General features: G+C 46.5%; 1 protein-coding gene and 1 long non-coding RNA gene across 2 annotated transcripts in view; one reads left to right on the top strand and one right to left on the bottom strand.

Annotated features, from left to right (window-relative positions):
• LOC135811549 (proteasome activator complex subunit 4B-like) overlaps nucleotides 1-8,377 on the bottom strand; it is a 53,177-nt gene extending 44,800 nt beyond the window's left edge. Inside the window, exons 1-11 of the mRNA XM_065324778.1 lie at nucleotides 7,969-8,377; nucleotides 7,140-7,280; nucleotides 5,848-5,964; nucleotides 5,259-5,306; nucleotides 4,396-4,545; nucleotides 4,087-4,150; nucleotides 3,359-3,433; nucleotides 2,813-2,923; nucleotides 1,137-1,229; nucleotides 669-724; nucleotides 1-110 (exon numbers count right to left, since the gene is read on the bottom strand). The exon at nucleotides 1-110 is cut by the window's left edge and continues 97 nt beyond it. Coding sequence (XP_065180850.1) covers nucleotides 1-110; nucleotides 669-724; nucleotides 1,137-1,229; nucleotides 2,813-2,923; nucleotides 3,359-3,433; nucleotides 4,087-4,150; nucleotides 4,396-4,545; nucleotides 5,259-5,306; nucleotides 5,848-5,964; nucleotides 7,140-7,280; nucleotides 7,969-8,150 — 1,147 coding nt within the window. The 5' untranslated portion in view covers nucleotides 8,151-8,377. The remainder of the gene's footprint in view (nucleotides 111-668; nucleotides 725-1,136; nucleotides 1,230-2,812; nucleotides 2,924-3,358; nucleotides 3,434-4,086; nucleotides 4,151-4,395; nucleotides 4,546-5,258; nucleotides 5,307-5,847; nucleotides 5,965-7,139; nucleotides 7,281-7,968) is intronic.
• Nucleotides 8,378-13,632: 5,255 nt separating this feature from the next.
• LOC135812505 (uncharacterized) overlaps nucleotides 13,633-17,500 on the top strand; it is a 22,864-nt gene continuing 18,996 nt past the window's right edge. The window contains exon 1 of the long non-coding RNA XR_010552832.1: nucleotides 13,633-13,877. This is a non-coding gene — a long non-coding RNA (uncharacterized LOC135812505). The remainder of the gene's footprint in view (nucleotides 13,878-17,500) is intronic.

Genomic DNA, 17,500 nt, shown 5'->3' with positions numbered 1-17,500 from the left:
TGACTTCAACGATGGGCTGGAGACATAAGCAGAATTTGTCGACGTCATCGTCAGTCAGCCGGTGTTCTTCTGGAATAGTAGGAAGCCAGCTTGGTGACGTCAGGCGTTCCCTACACAAGGACAAGAGTGTGTGAAAACACACACAGTCATGTCCAGTCAGCAGACTGCTGCAGTGAATCCATGCATTTATATAGCTTGAATTTCATGGCAGATCAGAATGGCCAGTACAGGCTGCCTGCACTGCACTGCAGAGACGTAAAACAAGCATGCATGCGCTGTGGTACCTGTGATAGAGCCTTCTGCAAAACAGTGATGATCAGGATATGCATGCGCTGGGAAAGGAGTACTGGCAGTAACAATACAATCACCCGAGTCTGGGGAAAGGAGTACCAGCAGTACCAGTAGTCACCCGAGTCTGAGAAAAGGAGTACTGGCAGTAACAATATAGTCATCAGAGTCTGGGGAAAGGAGTACCGGCAGTAACAATAGTCAACGAGAGGAACGGCAGAACCTCCATGAGACTTTGGATTAATTGCCGATCCCCACATGTACATGATGTCACAAGTCAATCCTGTGTTACTACCAGGTATGCTAGTCAACTATCGAACTTAGACTATCAGTGCACACAAGCTTAATGCATGTATCCAGGGCAACCGTCAAATACATACTTGTGATAGCGAATGCAAAAGTACTTTGCAAGGCACAGGAAGCGTTGAATTCGTACCTGTGAGCACAAACAAAACAGAATTAGACATGCGCAGGATACATTGAGAGAAACTGTCCACGAACACCACTCCACTTGCTTTGCAGATAGCCCACATATGGTCGAACCACGTAGACGTCAACAGTGCATATTATGCATACCTGCATGCATGTCATCATACCCATCTGTACATTAGGTAGGTACAGCTGCATGCATATCCCCCCCCCCCCCCCCCCACACACACACGTATGCACACGCACCTCCACACAAAGGCAGTGCGCACATAATATGTTGAGCTGTCGTATGTACAGTCCATGCATGTGTGCGTTGAAATGCCGTATGTGCAGTACATTGATGTGTAGTACATGTGTGTGCGTGTGTAGTACATGCAGTGCATGTGTGTGCAATGTGCATGCTAGAAGAAAACTCTTACCTGGAAATGACCTGTATTGGACGGGTGGTAGAAGTTCTTCAAAGTCAACATCAATTTGTAGAAAAGCTTCATTGCTGGCTCAGACTGGCCACCCTGCAAGTACAAAGTAGATGCAACCGGAGAAGAGAATTTAATATAAGAGTAGAAAGGTCAAGCTGCAGGTTATTTTTGACGTGACGCGCAATTTCACGTCAAATGGGTCATTGGTTGGCGTAAAACTCCTATTTCGACACGAGACGCTGTTCTGTTGCATTGTTTTCCAAAACTGCGTCTCGTCAAAAATAATGTGCAGCTGAACCTGTCTAGTGTCCGCTCAGTGCCCTGATTATGCTGATACACGACCTGTGCTTCGTGACCGCTCTCACGTGGATCTCTTGGTCATGTGGTAAATGCCAACATGGTCTGACCACACAAACGAAATAAAGGGCGCTGGACATTGGTTATACCAGACACACTACGGTGATTTGTGACGTCGCACGCCTTTGGCATAGCTCTGAATAGGATATCATTTCTAACAACATGTGCATACTCGAAAGAGTATATTCCTTCAGCATCCATGGTGACATATACAAAGTCTGGAAGGAAATAATTATTAGATAAACACTAGAATTAGCCACCTTTGGGTAGCTCACACAAACCACTTTGGAAATGGAACAAACTTTGGAGGCATACTTCATAATGTAGCTGCAAGGCATGATTTATCCCGTATTGCATCACTGTTTCGCAAAGCCAATTTGTCCATTTACAAGGCATAGTCGGGCTTGTGTAGCGAAAAGTACAATGCCCACGCGCAGATTGCACTTTGCAGTATGAGCACGGTGCAGTGTAGATCAGTACTGCTAAATGAAATCCAGTCACGTCACTCTCAAGTACGCCATGCCAGGCGTTGCGCAGCCCTAGACCTGCAAACACTGGGCTGCGAAATAGTGCAAGGCGCAAACTGGAGTGACGCTGTGGCTGGATTTCATCGAGCAGCACTGTACATGTACGGTTATGTGTACTCAGCACACCGGATACAGATCCACACGTGTGTGTACTGTGAACAAACAGTGCATGGCCTGTCTTGCTTGTGATGCATTACCAGCTGAGGACGTCGAGTACGAAACACCTACTTTCATGTGAAGAGCCATATTTGGCAAAGCACTATGGACTGGATCGCTTTGTACAGATGCCAGGAGACACTTCCAGAAACTAACGCCACACAGTGATGATTCCATCGTCTTTTTATCTATTTTTAAACGGTGCTCTTTGGCATTCGTCGGTGACAGTAGTGTCATGCCAGTGAGACCGGGTACTGTTGAGAATCGGAAGTACTAGATAACCATGGAAGGTATTCTGCAAAGAACCTGGTCACAGTGCATTGCACTGTGCACTTGCAAAACGTGCTGGAAGAACTGCCATACAAAATGAAAAACACCTACATGTATGGATAAAGTCTGAAGCAGTTATGCTATGTATGTGACTTTGAGAGCGAAGCTGTGTTCATAACTGGTACGTGTACAGGTTTGTGCGCATTTTGGTGGACTGGGGGAGTCATACCTATGGACGAGCGCTTTTAAAAGAAATTCGAATGTGCACTGGAGCATGCATGAACTGGACACGTGTACTGTTCTGTACACGTGCCAGTTATGAACACAGCTTAAATAAAGTCTTGCAGTGGTGGGAATCACACGCACCAGCATGCTGATGATAAACCGCGCTGTCATATCAGATGAAATGGTGTTGTCCTTGGTTGTTCTCTGCTGAAATGGGGGCAGTCGGAAACCTCGCAAGAAGATATTGAACAGCTAAAGAATAGAGCAGACACAAACAGCAAACAGGATGACTTGAAACCTTTGACACATCTGTACATTATACATGGTGAGAGCAGAACTCAACCAAACACTTATATAGCACCCTTTAATCAGTAAAATGCAGGGCACGGATGTACAGAATCCAAACTTCAAAACAAGGGAATACATGAGTAGAAACAAGGAACAAAGAAAGTCTCGCCAAACTGCATGAAAAGTGCTCAATGCACAAGAGCTTTTCAGAGCAGTTGTTAGATGATTGCTTAGGCATGAAACTTTGAGTTAAACCTATTCCACTTAGACTCTCTCTCTCTCTCTCTCTTTCTCTCTCTCTGTCTGTCTCTCTATCTGTCTCTCTCCCTCCCTCCCTCCCTCTGTCTCTCTCTCTCATATGTAACCAGATACAAGAAAATATGTGCATGCAAAACATACCCGTGGCAGGTAAGGCGTCCAGTCAATGTATCCAATGTTCACTTCCGCCAGGTTTGTGAAGAGATGCATCAATGACTGGGCAGAAAGGAAGACCATGGAGAGTAGATACATGTATAAGCAGTGCATAATTCAAACTACATGCACTAGTGACAAAAAAAGATGGTGAACATACACATTTACTTGAAGTATGTGTTGCAACATTTGGGCAACTTTTGATTTATTTTCTCGAATTTCCAAGGAGACAAGCTTTCGTATCAGCATGTAGTGTATGTTCACCATTATATAAAGGCTGTGAATAACGCAGCCCAAGCAATGTACAAGCTATACAATACTAGTAAGGCAATACGAATCGTTAATGTTCTCACTCCAGCAGCAGCAGCAGTCAACTCGCACAGCTAATAGGCTATTCATACTACGTTACAATATGCGTCACGTTTTGGAATACGACGTACTGGCAGACGTCGTTTTCATGCAGGTGCATTCATACAGGCACGCACACGCTGCTCGTACAGCTGTGCGTACAGCATATTTTGGACACAAACTGCTGGGAATGACAGTACGAAACTCGGTACAGGGGTCTGGATACGTCATCTACGTTTTCGTATCAGGGGTACGATTTTCCCGCCACGTTCCATGTTGTCATGGCTATCCGGACGAAAACGTCACGTACGCCACGTTTTGGGCGTAGTGTGAATGGCCCATAAAGCAGCAACCATGAATGAACTTACTGCACATCTGCTGTCAAAGTGTGCCATGTTCAGCCATAGCTCCATGAGCTCCTCAAACCACAGCCTGTAGGAAGAGGAATGAATAGACACAATCACAAATGCAATCAACGCTACCAATCAACATCACAGAAACACACCTAGGTCAGTCACAACATCTAGACAACCCAAAAACAAAAAGAGTCTCGAGTACCGCGGTTAACCGTTTTTAGAGGATTAGAGGCTGACAGGCAGAAAGAATACAGTTGTAACTTTTGCTTTAAAGAAGAGAGGAAAGAAAATAGTCCACACAAACTAACATGTGTTACTTACTTGAAGCCCTTATCATGATGCTCAGGAGGAAGTAAGATTGGCAAGAAGTTAGACATCATCAGCAATGCATCATCACACACAACGTCGGATGGACACAGCATTGGACGCATCTCATTCAGCATCTCTTGGGTAGACTCCACAGAGAAGTAGCTATTGCACAAATTAAAACCAACAAAACCCCATTACCGGAGAAGAACCTCCCCCACCGAAAATAAGCGCTGCCAGTGATGGTCAGGAAATTAAGAATTGCGAATCAGTTAGGTGGTCGAAATATCCAGCCCCTGCTGACAATACACAAAGAGTTCCCTTTTACACAGCTTTCCTGGGATAAAAATCATCTTACCGAAAGGACAAAGACTGACCAATCGGTGAGAAACTAGCAACTTCCCATTCCAGTGCCAAGGGGGCAGTGACATCACATTTAACAGGCCCATAAGATGGGGCAATACTGATTACATTAAAGAGTTGGTGGACAAGCCGTTGATTATTCACTCTCATTGTAATATCAAAAAGTATTCTTTCTAGACCAAAGAGTGGTATATTTGATAACATTTAAATAACGATAGAAATTTTTACGATACTTCTCCAGACGTTTCGTTGTTCTGAACAACATCGTCAGTGGATAAAGAATGACGATGTTGTTCAGAACAACGAAACGTCTGGAGAAGTATCGTAAAAATTTCTATCGTTATTAAATGTTATCAAATATACCACTCTTTGGTCTAGAAAGAATACTTTTTGATACTGATTACATTGTACTTCTAGTCTAGTCGTTCAGGAAATGCTGCAAATCACTGAACCCACAGAACAAGCAGACGGTGCCTTGATATTATCAGGTAGAGAAACAGAAGTCGATAACTTACATGCGGCACTTTCGCACGCACAGCCAGATTCGATTGCTAGTCTTCATCCTGCGCAAAGAAAGGAGGGCCATATGGATTAGCACATGAAAGGATATCGTATTGACGTTTCAGGGACTGGGCATATGCATAGCACATACTTTGAGTTGGGAAAAAAACGTACTTATATCACAGAGAGTGATAGTTGTAGCAGTAATCAAGCCCTCGTCTTTATAAAACACATCATGTTTAATGTCATGCTGATGCCAAGAGCAAGAATATGCTAGCCTGGAGTTACCAAAGATCAGAAAGTTCAACAGACTTTGAGAAAACTTCCCCGAGACTATTGAAATATCAAGAACAGCCTACCTGCAAAAATTACAAATACTATATTTGCTCGGCGAGAGCCCTCTCTTGAAAAGTGCCCCTATCTCTAAGCGCCAATGAAACACACATGCACACACACAAGCGAGTGCGCACACACTCGCGCGCGCACACACACACACACATACACACACACACACACACACACACACACACACACACACACACACACACACACACACACACACACACATGTATACATTACATATGCACAGAGCTTAGAACTTACGTAGGAGCATGTAAAGCACCTGCTCTATTCGTCTTGCAAAAGCACATGCGCCTCACCAAGTCATACAGTGGCCGCCAATCTAGGACCAAGTCATCTCGAGACAATCGCTTGATTTTTCTACAATACGCGAACGAAAACAGCAGCATGGATGGAGTAATGCACACATATGCACGCACACCACACACAGACACACACACACACACACACACACAAGCATGCACACACACACACACACACACACACACACACACACACACACACACACACACACACACACACACGCACATACACACAAGCACGCACACAAAAATCACAAAACCAATGCAGTTTTCAAGGGAATTTTCTTGTCATAAATGACGTTGATGATCGTAGCAAGAAAATACCCTGGACCAGCACTTCCTCCGGAAAAGGCCTTCCGTGTCTTTTTTCATTAATTTTCATATTAATAAAGAGATACTGTGCTCAAGAAAGTTGGGTTCAGTGAAACAAAAACACTCTAAGACAAGGCATGGATATACTTCTTCGAAGTACATGTACATAATGTACATTGTTATAGGAAAGGAATTGGCACTGTGCGAAATCCTTAGAGGTTCTCCAGAGGAAGTACAATGTACTTTGGTCATGTTATGTTTCTGATACGAGTGTGCACATTACCTGTTTTCCCCGTAGCTATGCACAAGATGTTACGAATAGCATTGTCTGGTGCTAGCCAGGGTCCACAGCGCTTTATCATTCCCTATCTGTGTGTGCGCTGTGCATGTTCGGATGTGAAGCGACAGGGTACAAAGGGTCGGCGGCGGCGCATCAAGCATGGGGGTTAATTCATTGCCTACGGTGTTAGTGTCCATGTTACATAGAAATGATGATGAGGGGAAAGCAAAGTGATCATTCATTACAATTATACACACTCTTGCAGACATTGAAGTCCGGTGAGAAGTCAAGTGGCCAGGGGGGGGGGGGGGGGCGTTGGCCGTGCAGCCGTGAGCACTGCTGGTCCATTATTACAGTGTGTACATGCATGTACGCGCTAAGCGAGTAAGGGCGCCAGCCCCGGTCATTCCAACGGATTTCTATGGCCACAACAGTACATATATTACATGCACACACTTACATAAATAGAGCCGCGCACGCGCGTGCACACACACAAGTGCTCACACGAGCGGAGCTGTGCGCACATGTGTGTACACGTGCACGCACGCACCTATCTCCCCCCCCCCCCCCCCCCACCCCATACCCATGTCACAAAAAAAACCAATACAATAATGTAACAAACCCATTCCAGTAAGACTAACCTGAGCAAATCAGTGAGTATCCGTGAGCAAGCTTCAACGACATTATAACTCAGGTACGGCTGGGTTATGAATGAATATAGCAACTTGACTAACAGTATGTGTTGCTCTTTGGTGAATCGCTGGTCATAGATACGCATGTAACTGCAGTGGAAAAAGACACGCGATAATGAACGCCCAACCACGCACCCCACATACAACATAGTGACCACAAAGTGGCCCATTATCAAAAAAAATGCGGGCGCATGCATGCACGTGCCCACATTAACACCCGCATACAGTCAACTTTGCGTATAACGACACCCGGCTGGGCATCAGAAAAGTGTCCTTATTCGCGAAGTGTCGTTCTACCCGAAGTCTCATTATATGTATTGCAGTTAGATGGGACTTTGATCTGGGCACGGATATTCAGTCGTTATTCGCAAATTGTCGTTATATCCGTAGTCGTTATTAGCGAAGTTGATTGTACATGCTTGCTAGTCACATGCAGACGCACTGAAGTGACAAAGCATTGTGCTAAGCTCAGCCTATGGTTTGCATACTGCATGTAGCTGTAGTAACCAGTGCAAAATAAGGACCATACTGAAGCATTATACCTGTGCATTGATGCTCTCATTGGACTTTCTATACAGCATTGACAATGAAACTTTTTACTTTTGCTGTCACAATTATTCTGCAGTGCTGAGAGACAAGACTATGTTTCGCCCTACACTTACACTCGATCTAACCATGCACAAATAAAACATCACACAATAATTGTCAACTGCTGGATGCAAGCCTTTAGCGTGTCTAATAAAGCATGTTTATAAACAACAGTCCATGGTCAACTCACTGATCAAGTCTTGAGACCCAGAAGACAACACCTGGACGTATTTCACGCTGCAGAATTGCGGCGGATAAATTGGTGATGATATCTTGAAGCATTTCATTCGCTTCTTCATCAAGCAGCTCTGCATAGGGCAGGTGCTGGGTGTAGGGATTGACTTTCTGGAAGTCATCTTGCTGCTTCTTCATTTTGGAAATGACTAAAGAACAAAGCAATTGAACATTGCGCTCGACTATTGTGGAAAGCTAAGCCGAAAAGAATGGAATTCTAGTTACTTCTATAAACAAACCAGGCATACAATCTACACAAGAAGAGTATGACTAATGCTGGTATGACTCAGTTCCAGCAGCTGCTGGAAATACTGTGGGAAATAATTCTAATTATTTCCTTATTTTCATAATGCGAGCTTCTCTCAGCATATCAGTACTTCACTACTTGTACTGCATGCAGTCTGTACTGTAGCGCAGCTTTTCTTGTTCTTGTCAATGCATGACGTCTGTGCATGCATGCAGTGCAGTGGCAGTACGTCAGTAGTGCCTAGTGGGTGGCTCCCCCGGGGGATTTTGGACTCTTTCTTGGTGCATGGTGAATGAGTTGTCAGCACTAGCCCGCGACCAGGATGCTCAGGATGCTCAAACTTCAAGTTAGTTCAAGTACGAGTCAGTCGAGTACGAGCACCTACAAAATCACCGATAGCAAGAGACTCTTGCCGATACCTGGATACTGGCGATAGCGATAAACCCGTTTCAGCAAGGCGTTTGATAGGGCCAGGCCCAGGGTCCCAGGGATCCCGGTCCCGCTCTCCGACGCGACACGACGAGGGTTTTTTCTTTTCTTTTTTTTTGTGGTTACTACACGTACGAGTGCAGTGTGTTATCATTCTTTTTTCTTCTTCTTTTATTTTTAAAAGCCTCTCGTACCGCGGGGGCCGGGGGGGGGGGGGGCGCACAACAATACCGTTTCTTCTTCTGATGGAGCTGTCATCACGGTATCGCCGCCTCAAACAGGAGTGCATGAACTCAAGACGGGCAGAGGTGGGGGCAAGACTAGAGCCTTGTAGAGGAGCAGCTTGGACGGTTTGGCACGAGCATTAGCATGATTAGGCTGTTGTAAGGAAAAACAGCGCGAGAAGGAACTGCAGAAATTCAGCACTACAATGTAAATTCCAGCTACCTGTACGTTATCTGGCGGAGGCGACGGGAGAAGTCTTGGCGTGATTGGCCGTTGTTTTAAAAGTCCCAGCGAGGCAGTTTGTTGGCACTTGGTTGGCGGACAGTAACCCAGTGAGGATAGTTGGGTACCCTTCGAACCCGACACCCGTGACCGGCTTCTAGTAAAGGGCTGGGGGTGGGTGTTCGCCAACCAATGGAAGCCGAGCATTCGTTCGTTTTTTCTAGTCTACTTGCTCGAGGAAAACATGGATGCAGTGAATGGGATTTCCGGTCTTTGACCACATGCTGGTGAGCTGATCTACTCACCTCCCACCGCTTTAGGAGCTGCATCTGCGCCTTGATCCTTGATGGGTGGTGGCGTTCCTACGGATGCGGAAAACTCGGCCTCTATAATTATAGAGAAACCGAGTCTCACGCGAACCGTGAATTTTTTTTGCTTGTGCTGCACCGCGCTGCAGCTACTACATGTACAACATGTACATGTATTTCACTGCGCTAGTCGCGTCCATATTGCACTGCACTGAGAGCTGGCCCATTCCCTGCTGCTCCATGTTTTCGCTCAAACCCAGGCATTGGCCCACAGCGGCAGTCGCTTTCTTTTCTTTTTTCTCTTTTTACTTTCACCGTCACCGCCTAAAAAACAGTCGAGACCGGGCGTTTTTTCTAATTTTTTACCCACCAGTTTTTTTGGTGCGAATTACATGTACATCCTTAAACAGATCAGTCAATTCATCACCGAAGTAATGTCAGCAAAGCAAAAGTCATCCACCAGCACTAAGAATACCGATCAAACATGTACATGTACACCGTACATGTACTTCAAAGTATCGCTGGGTAAAGGACCACTTTCATAGTTGCAATCTTCTTCCCTTTCACCCTTTCATTCTTCTAATAATATGTCATACTACTTTCGTTTTTGGTACGAATCAGAGAGCCAATCTCTGGTGAGAAGGCAGTACTGCCTGTGCGAAATAGAAGAATACAACAATGACGACAACAGCACCACCACCAACAACAACAACAACAACAACAACAACAACAACAACAACAACAACAACAACAACAACAACAACAACAACAACAACAACAACAACAACAACAACAACAACAACAACAACAACAACAACAACAACAACAACAACAACAACAACAACAACAACAACAACAACAACAACAACAACAACAACAACAACAACAACAACAACAACAACAACAACAACAACAACAACAACAACAACAACAACAACAACAACAACAACAACAACAACAACAACAACATCTCTTATTGGCCACTGGCTATCGTGAGAATAAAGATTTGAAACAACAACAACAACAACAACAACAACAACAACAACAACAACAACAACAACAACAACAACAACAACAACAACAACAACAACAACAACAACAACAACAACAACAACAACAACAACAACAACAACAACAACAACGAAATCCCTTCACGTTCTCCCTTCAAATCCCAGATATCCCTGCTGTTGCACAACTCTGTATGCTCGTGTAGCGACCACCCCTGCCCGTACACTTAAGTAGTCATTAACCCCTAGGCTCTGCCCATCCATTTCTTCCTCACTCTTTCTCCTTTCTTTCACTATTATCTCTTATTGGCCACTGGCTATCGTGAGAATAAAGATGTGAAACAACAACAACAACAACAACAACAACAACAACAACAACAACAACAACAACAACAACAACAACAACAACAACAACAACAACAACAACAACAACAACAACAACAACAACAACAACAACAACAACAACAACAACAACAACAACAACAACAACAACAACAACAACAACAACAACAACAACAACAACAACAACAACAACAACAACAACAACAACAACAACAACAACAACAACAACAACAACAACAACAACAACAACAACAAACCAGGCTCGCTCAAATCGACCTCCCCAAATACCGGTCGCAGCAACGTCGAGTCTGGCACTGTCTTCCGTCGAAGAAGTCCTGCAGCGAAGCTGCTCGCCAGACAAAGGCTGCAGGTGGAACTCGACAGCTACGTCCTTGTTGGCCTCCCGTTTCGATGGTTTCAGCAGGGATGCTGTGATATCCCGCACTTCATTATGGCGGGGTGATGTGGAGAAAACCACCCGTGCTGCATGTGAGAGCATGCGTACGTGCCCCCCCCCCCCCACACACACACAGGTTCACCAGGTTGATGGTACTTGGTAGCCGTGCACATGGTACAGGTTACCAGCCGTATCGCAAGGCCAACCGCGGTAGAACCCATCCCGGAATTCATTTGGAGAGGGAAAAACAATGACGGGCAAAGGGGTGACAGTTATTAGTCAGCCAGCTGGAGGCACCGCGTTCACTGGCTAGCTGGATGCTGTGTTGGCAGTGTGTGTGTGTGTGGGGGGGGGGGTCTCCGTGGTGAACTGCTGGATATCAGCATTGGCCTGTCGTCACCGATCAGCATGTAGAGCAGCCTTTGTCTCAGAAATTGCAGTCAACGCATCGGAGATCTGGCTGTCTTGCTGCAGGCTCTTGGCGACTAGCGGTGCTGTGATCGCCCGAGATGCAGTATTGAGTATGCTGGCTTGCTAGAGATGTTGGGTCAGCAATGCCCACCTTCTCGGCAGGGAAACACAATGAGCTTTCTGAGCTGTGGGCCAATATCTTCGCCGGATAATGCAGGCAGCAACTGCAACAAGATGCTACAATGAATATAACAACACCCGTCCAAGCTAAAGGACCTACATCCCTGCCCCAGGACGGTATCTTGAAAAACCCACACACTCACCACACGGTCATCATCCAGCTTCAGTTCAATCACTGTATTCTTCCCATGCAGATTCACCTCCCGTGGCACTAGCCATACAATCTGAAGCTGTACGTAACCATACAAAGGCCCGCGACGCACACACCACCCCTATGTTTTTTTTTGAAAAAGAAAAGCAGTCGTAACTGCCACAGCCACATGGCCAATAAGAAGCGAACAAGATTATATCGATAAACACACACCCAGACGTCAGGGATGGGAGGGTGGGATACAAACTGCAACGAAAAGCCACTGCGAAGTGACAGGAATGCGGTCAAGCACAACATTTTGCTGAAGCAAAAAGTTACAGGGAAATCCCAAAATCGGTGCGATTTTACATGAGCCCAAATGTTCAAGTTACCCACAAAGACACACTCACAAGCTTTCCAACTCTCTTTGGCCGTTGGAAAACGTACCTTCATTTTGAAAGGGTGCGGTCAAAAAGTGAAGGAGGGCGCAGCGCCTCGCTATGTCGCTTTGGAGCAACTTTGCGATTCAGCCTTCAGGTTGTATGGCGTGATGTACATTTCACATTCGTATTTCTCTCGCATGTTTGCTACTATTGTAATAAAGCATGGTTACCATGGTTACCGCATAGTTAGTACTCTTGATTGCCATATTAGTAATTATCCATCAGCACTCGGCCGAAGGCCGGAGATTGGCACCCACCGGGCTAGCATCCAGCAGCCAAAGGTGGGGCCATGTATCATATGGATATTATATATCTTGGTAGGTAAACAACAGAGAGAAACACACGACACTTTTTTAAATATCAATCATAGGAAACACGAGAGGGTCTGGAGGAAAATTGGACCGAAATATCTCCACCACCCACCCCAGAGCATTACAAAATAATCAAGGACCTTACGCAGGATAGCTGCCGAGCCAAGGAGAGCATTCTTTTGCAATTCATACACAGAGCAGTAGCTGGTGATACCAAGGTATCCTGGCAACTGTTTGGAAACAGTGCCCGAAGTCCCAACTACCAAAGGAACAATATGAGTCTTAACTTGCCATAGCCCATGGATTTTATTTCGCGAGCAAGAAGTTGATACTTGGCACGTTTCTCAACTTCCTTTCCAGCAACGCGTGGATCACCAGGTACAGCAATGTCAATGATCAGGGCCTTCTTGGCAGATCCATCAACCAGAACAGCATCAAGCCGTCAGTCTCAGTGCTCAATGAAGCGATCGCACCGGATGGTGAAATCCCACAGAATCTTGGATCTTCTGGTCCTGCGGAGAGATGTTGGCGTCTGAAGAATCTCTAGTTATCCTCGGCTTGTAGTACTTGTCTTCACATGGTATGCATGCATTCCGAAATGACATTTTTTAGAAACGTCTTGCAGGAGAACCCACCCACCACAAACAAACGCCTGTTGCTAGTGTTAGACGTCTCTAACTTCAAAGTAAAAATACAAAGTCATGACTCATGTATTTACGGACGGCCCCGAAGGGGCGTCCGGATCCCGATTACATGTAGAAAGTAGAATGCTTGAATAATCATAATAATATTCAAGGCGCGGTGGAGCGGAAACTAACTCGTCTTCCCCCGCGACGGAAGTCCCGGCCCGCGCTCCCACTGGCCGGGCCAACGCAATATGGACGCACTACGCATGCGCGACATTTGCAAATAATTTAATTAGATGCAGCTGTAAGATCTTGCAGACCTCTACTCTAGCTAGGCTCTACTTCGTGTTTTGAAGTCTCCTTGGAGTGCAGGCCAATGAATTTGATTAGCGGTTACTTGAGTAATAACGGAGCTGCTAACGTGCATCCTCCAGGGTTTTAGACTTTGATAGAAATTGTGATAACAATTTAGCAGAGGTTGAGGCCGAAGAGGTCGGAATAGCCTGGCTAGATTTGAGAAACATTCTGAAGCAAGAAATTCCAGAAATAATAAAAGAGAGCAGGACCGGCTTCCATCTTCAAATAAGGTAAGCAACAATCTCGAATCAATACATAGCTACACAGAGTGCCTTGTATTATGCATGCCCTTGTGTCTTCCGCCTGTTGTTTTATAATGATTATAATTTCTGTACATCTAGCTTTTCACCCTTGCTCCTTCAGGAAAGTTGCGAGGCTCTGCATTGCTTGATGATGTAAACGACTGGTACAGTTTTGCAACTCCATACCCGGTGATTCGGGGGAGGTGTTGCTTGGCAGTGAACAATTTGAACAATGGCTTAGTCCCGCATTCAACCTCACTCCTTCAACGGTGAAGTGTGGGGCTCTGATACGCTTGCCAACTGAACGGTTTGGGCGGCCTTGTGACTCCATACCCGGTGATTCGGGAAGTGTGTTGCTTGGTGTTGAACAATGGCTTGGTCTCGCATTCAACCTCACTCCTTCAAGGGAAGTGTGTGGCTCTGATACGCTTGACAAATAAACGGTTGGGCAGCCTTGTGACTCCATACCCGGTAATTCGGGATGTGTGTTGCTTGGCATTGAAGAATGGCTAAGTCTTGCTTTCAACCTCACTCCTTCAAGGGAAGTGTGGGGCTCTGTTCTGATTGACAAATGAACGGTTTGGGCAGCCTTGTGACTCCATACCCGGTGATTCGGGACGTGTGTTGCTTGGCATTGAAGAATGGCGAAGTCTTGCTTTCCACCTCGCTCCTTCAATGGAAGTGTGGGGCTCTGATACGCTTGACAACTGGACGGTTTGGGCAGCCTTGTGACTCCATTCCCGATGATTCGGGACGTGTGTTGCTTGGTATTGAACAGTGGCTTGGTCTCGCATTCAACCTCACTCCTTCAAGGGAAGTGTGGGGTTGCCGTTATGCTTGACAAGATGAAGGGTTGGGCAGTGCGGGGACTTTGATACCGTTGATTCGGGGCATGTGTTGCTTGGCAGTGAACGATGGGTCGGTTTTGCATTGAACCTCACACCTTCAAGGGAAGTGTGAGGCGTTCGTATTGTTGACATGATGAACGGTTGGGCAGTGTGGGGACTTTGATCCCGTTGACTCAGGGCATGTGTTGCTTGGCAGTGAATGATGGCTCGGTCTTGCATTGAACCTCACTCCTTCAAGGGAAGTGTGAGGCTTTGGTATGCTTGACAAGGTGAACGGATGGGCAGTTCAGGGACTTTGTTCCTGGTGATTCGGGGCATGTGTTGGTTGGCAGTGAATGATGGCTCGGTCTGGCATTGAACCTCACTCCTTCACGGGAAGTGTGTGGCTCTGATATGCTTGACAAGATGAACGGTTGGGCGGTGTGGGGACTATGTTCCCTTTGATTAGGCGTGTTCGTTATTTTGGCAGTGAATGATCGATCGATCGATCTTGCATTGAACCTCACTCCTTCAAGGGAGGTGTGAGGCTTTGGTATGCTTGACAAGATGAACGGTTGGGCAGGGTGGCGACTTTGATCCCGTTGATTCGGGGCATGTGTTGCTTGGCAGTGAGTGATGGCTCGGTCTTGCATTGAACCTGTGGCGTTGAACCTCACTCCTTCAAGGGAAGTGTGGGACTCTGATATGCCTGACAAGATGAACGGTATGGCAGTGTGAGGACCTTGATCCCGTTGATTCGGGGCATGTGTTGGTTGGCAGTGAATGATGGCTCGGTCTTGCATTGAACCTCACTCCTTCAAGGGAAGTGTGAGGCTTTGGTATGCTTGACAAGATGAACGGTTGGGCAGTGTGGCGACTTTGATCCGGTTGATTCGGGGCATGTGTTGGTTGGCAGTGAATGATGGCTCGGTCTGGCATTGAACCTCACTCCTTCAAGGGAAGTGCGGGGCCCTAATATGCTTGACAAGATGAACGGTTGGGCAGTGTGGGGACTGTGTTCCTTTTGATTAGGCGAGTGCGTTGCTTGGCAGTGAATGATCGGTCGAACTTGCATTGATCCTCACTCCTTCAAGGGAAGTGTGCGGCTTTGGTATGCTTGACAAGATGAACGGTTGGGTAGTGCGGAGACTGCGATCCCGTTGATTCGGGGTATATGTTGCTTGGCAGTGAACGATGGTTCGGTCTTGTGTGTTGAACCTCACTCCTTCAAGGGAAGTGTGGGGCTTTGGTATACTTGACAATAGGAACGTTTAGACAGTGTGGAGGCTTTGATGCCGTTGATTCGGGGCATGTGTTGCTTGGCAGTGAATGATGGCTCGATCTTGCATTGAACCTCACTCCTTCAAGGGAAGTATGAGGCTTTGGTAAGCTGGACTCGGGGACTTTGTTCCTGGTGATTCGGGGCATGCGTTGCTTGGCAATGAATAATTGCTCTTTCTTGCATTGAACCTCACTCCTTCAAGGGAAGTGTGGGGCTTTGGTGTGCGTGACAAGATGAACGGTTGGGCAGTGTGTGAACTTTGATCCCGTTGATCCGGGGCATGTGTTGGTTGGCAGTGATTGATGGCTCGGTCTAGCATTGAACCTCACTCCTTCAAGAGAAGTGTGGGGCTTAGGTATGCTTGGCAAGATGAATGGATGGGCAGTGCGGAGACTGTGATCACGTTGATTCGGGGTATGTTGCTTGGCAGTGAGTGATGGTTCGGTCTTGTATTGAACCTCACTCCTTCTAGGGAATTGTGAGGCTTTGGTATGCTTGACAAGGTGAACGGATGGGCAGTTCAGGGACTTTGTTCCCGGTGATTCGGGGCATGTGTTGGTTGGCAGTGAATGAGGGCTCGGTCTGGCATTGAACCTCACTCCTTCAAGGGACATGTGTTGGTTGGCAGTGATTGATGGCTCGGTCTAGCATTGAACCTCACTCCTTCAAGAGAAGTGTGGGGCTTAGGTATGCTTGGCAAGATGAATGGATGGGCAGTGCGGAGACTGTGATCACGTTGATTCGGGGTATGTTGCTTGGCAGTGAATGATGGTTCGGTCTTGTATTGAACCTCACTCCTTCTAGGGAATTGTGAGGCTTTGGTATGCTTGACAAGGTGAACGGATGGGCAGTTCAGGGACTTTGTTCCCGGTGATTCGGGGCATGTGTTGGTTGGCAGTGAATGAGGGCTCGGTCTGGCATTGAACCTCACTCCTTCAAGGGAAGTGTGGGGCTCTGATATGCTTTGACAAGATGAACGGTTGGGTGGTGTGGGGACTATGTTCCCTTTGATTAGGCGTGTTCGTCTTTCGGCAGTGAATGATCGGTCGATCTTGCATTGAACCTCACTCCTTCAAGGGAAGTGTGAGGCTTTGGTATGCTTGACAAGATGAACGGTTGGGCAGTGTGGCGACTTTGATCCCGTTGATTCGGGGCATGTGTTGGTTGGCAGTGAGTGATGGCTCGGTCTTGCACTGAACCTGTGGCGTGGAACCTCACTCCTTCAAGGGAAGTGTGGGACTCTGATATGCCTGACAAGATGAACGGTATGGCAGTGTGAGGACGTTGATCCCGTTGATTCGGGGCATGTGTTGCTTGGCAGTGAATGATGGGTCGGTCTGGCATTGAACCTCACTCCTTCAAGGGAAGTGTGGGGCTTTGGTGTGCTTGACAAGGTGAACGGTTGGGCAGTGTGGGGACTCTGTTCCCCTTGATTAGGCATCTGAGTTGCTTGGCCGTGAATAATCGGTCGATCTTGCATTGATCCTCACTCCTTCAAGGGA

Source organism: Sycon ciliatum, chromosome 3 (genome assembly GCF_964019385.1).
Source record: "Sycon ciliatum chromosome 3, ocSycCili1.1, whole genome shotgun sequence".
In the NCBI taxonomy this organism is placed as follows: Eukaryota; Metazoa; Porifera; class Calcarea; order Leucosolenida; family Sycettidae; genus Sycon; species Sycon ciliatum.
The sequence above is the reverse complement of the archived record's forward strand: the minus strand, read 5'-3'. Positions and strand labels throughout refer to the sequence as shown.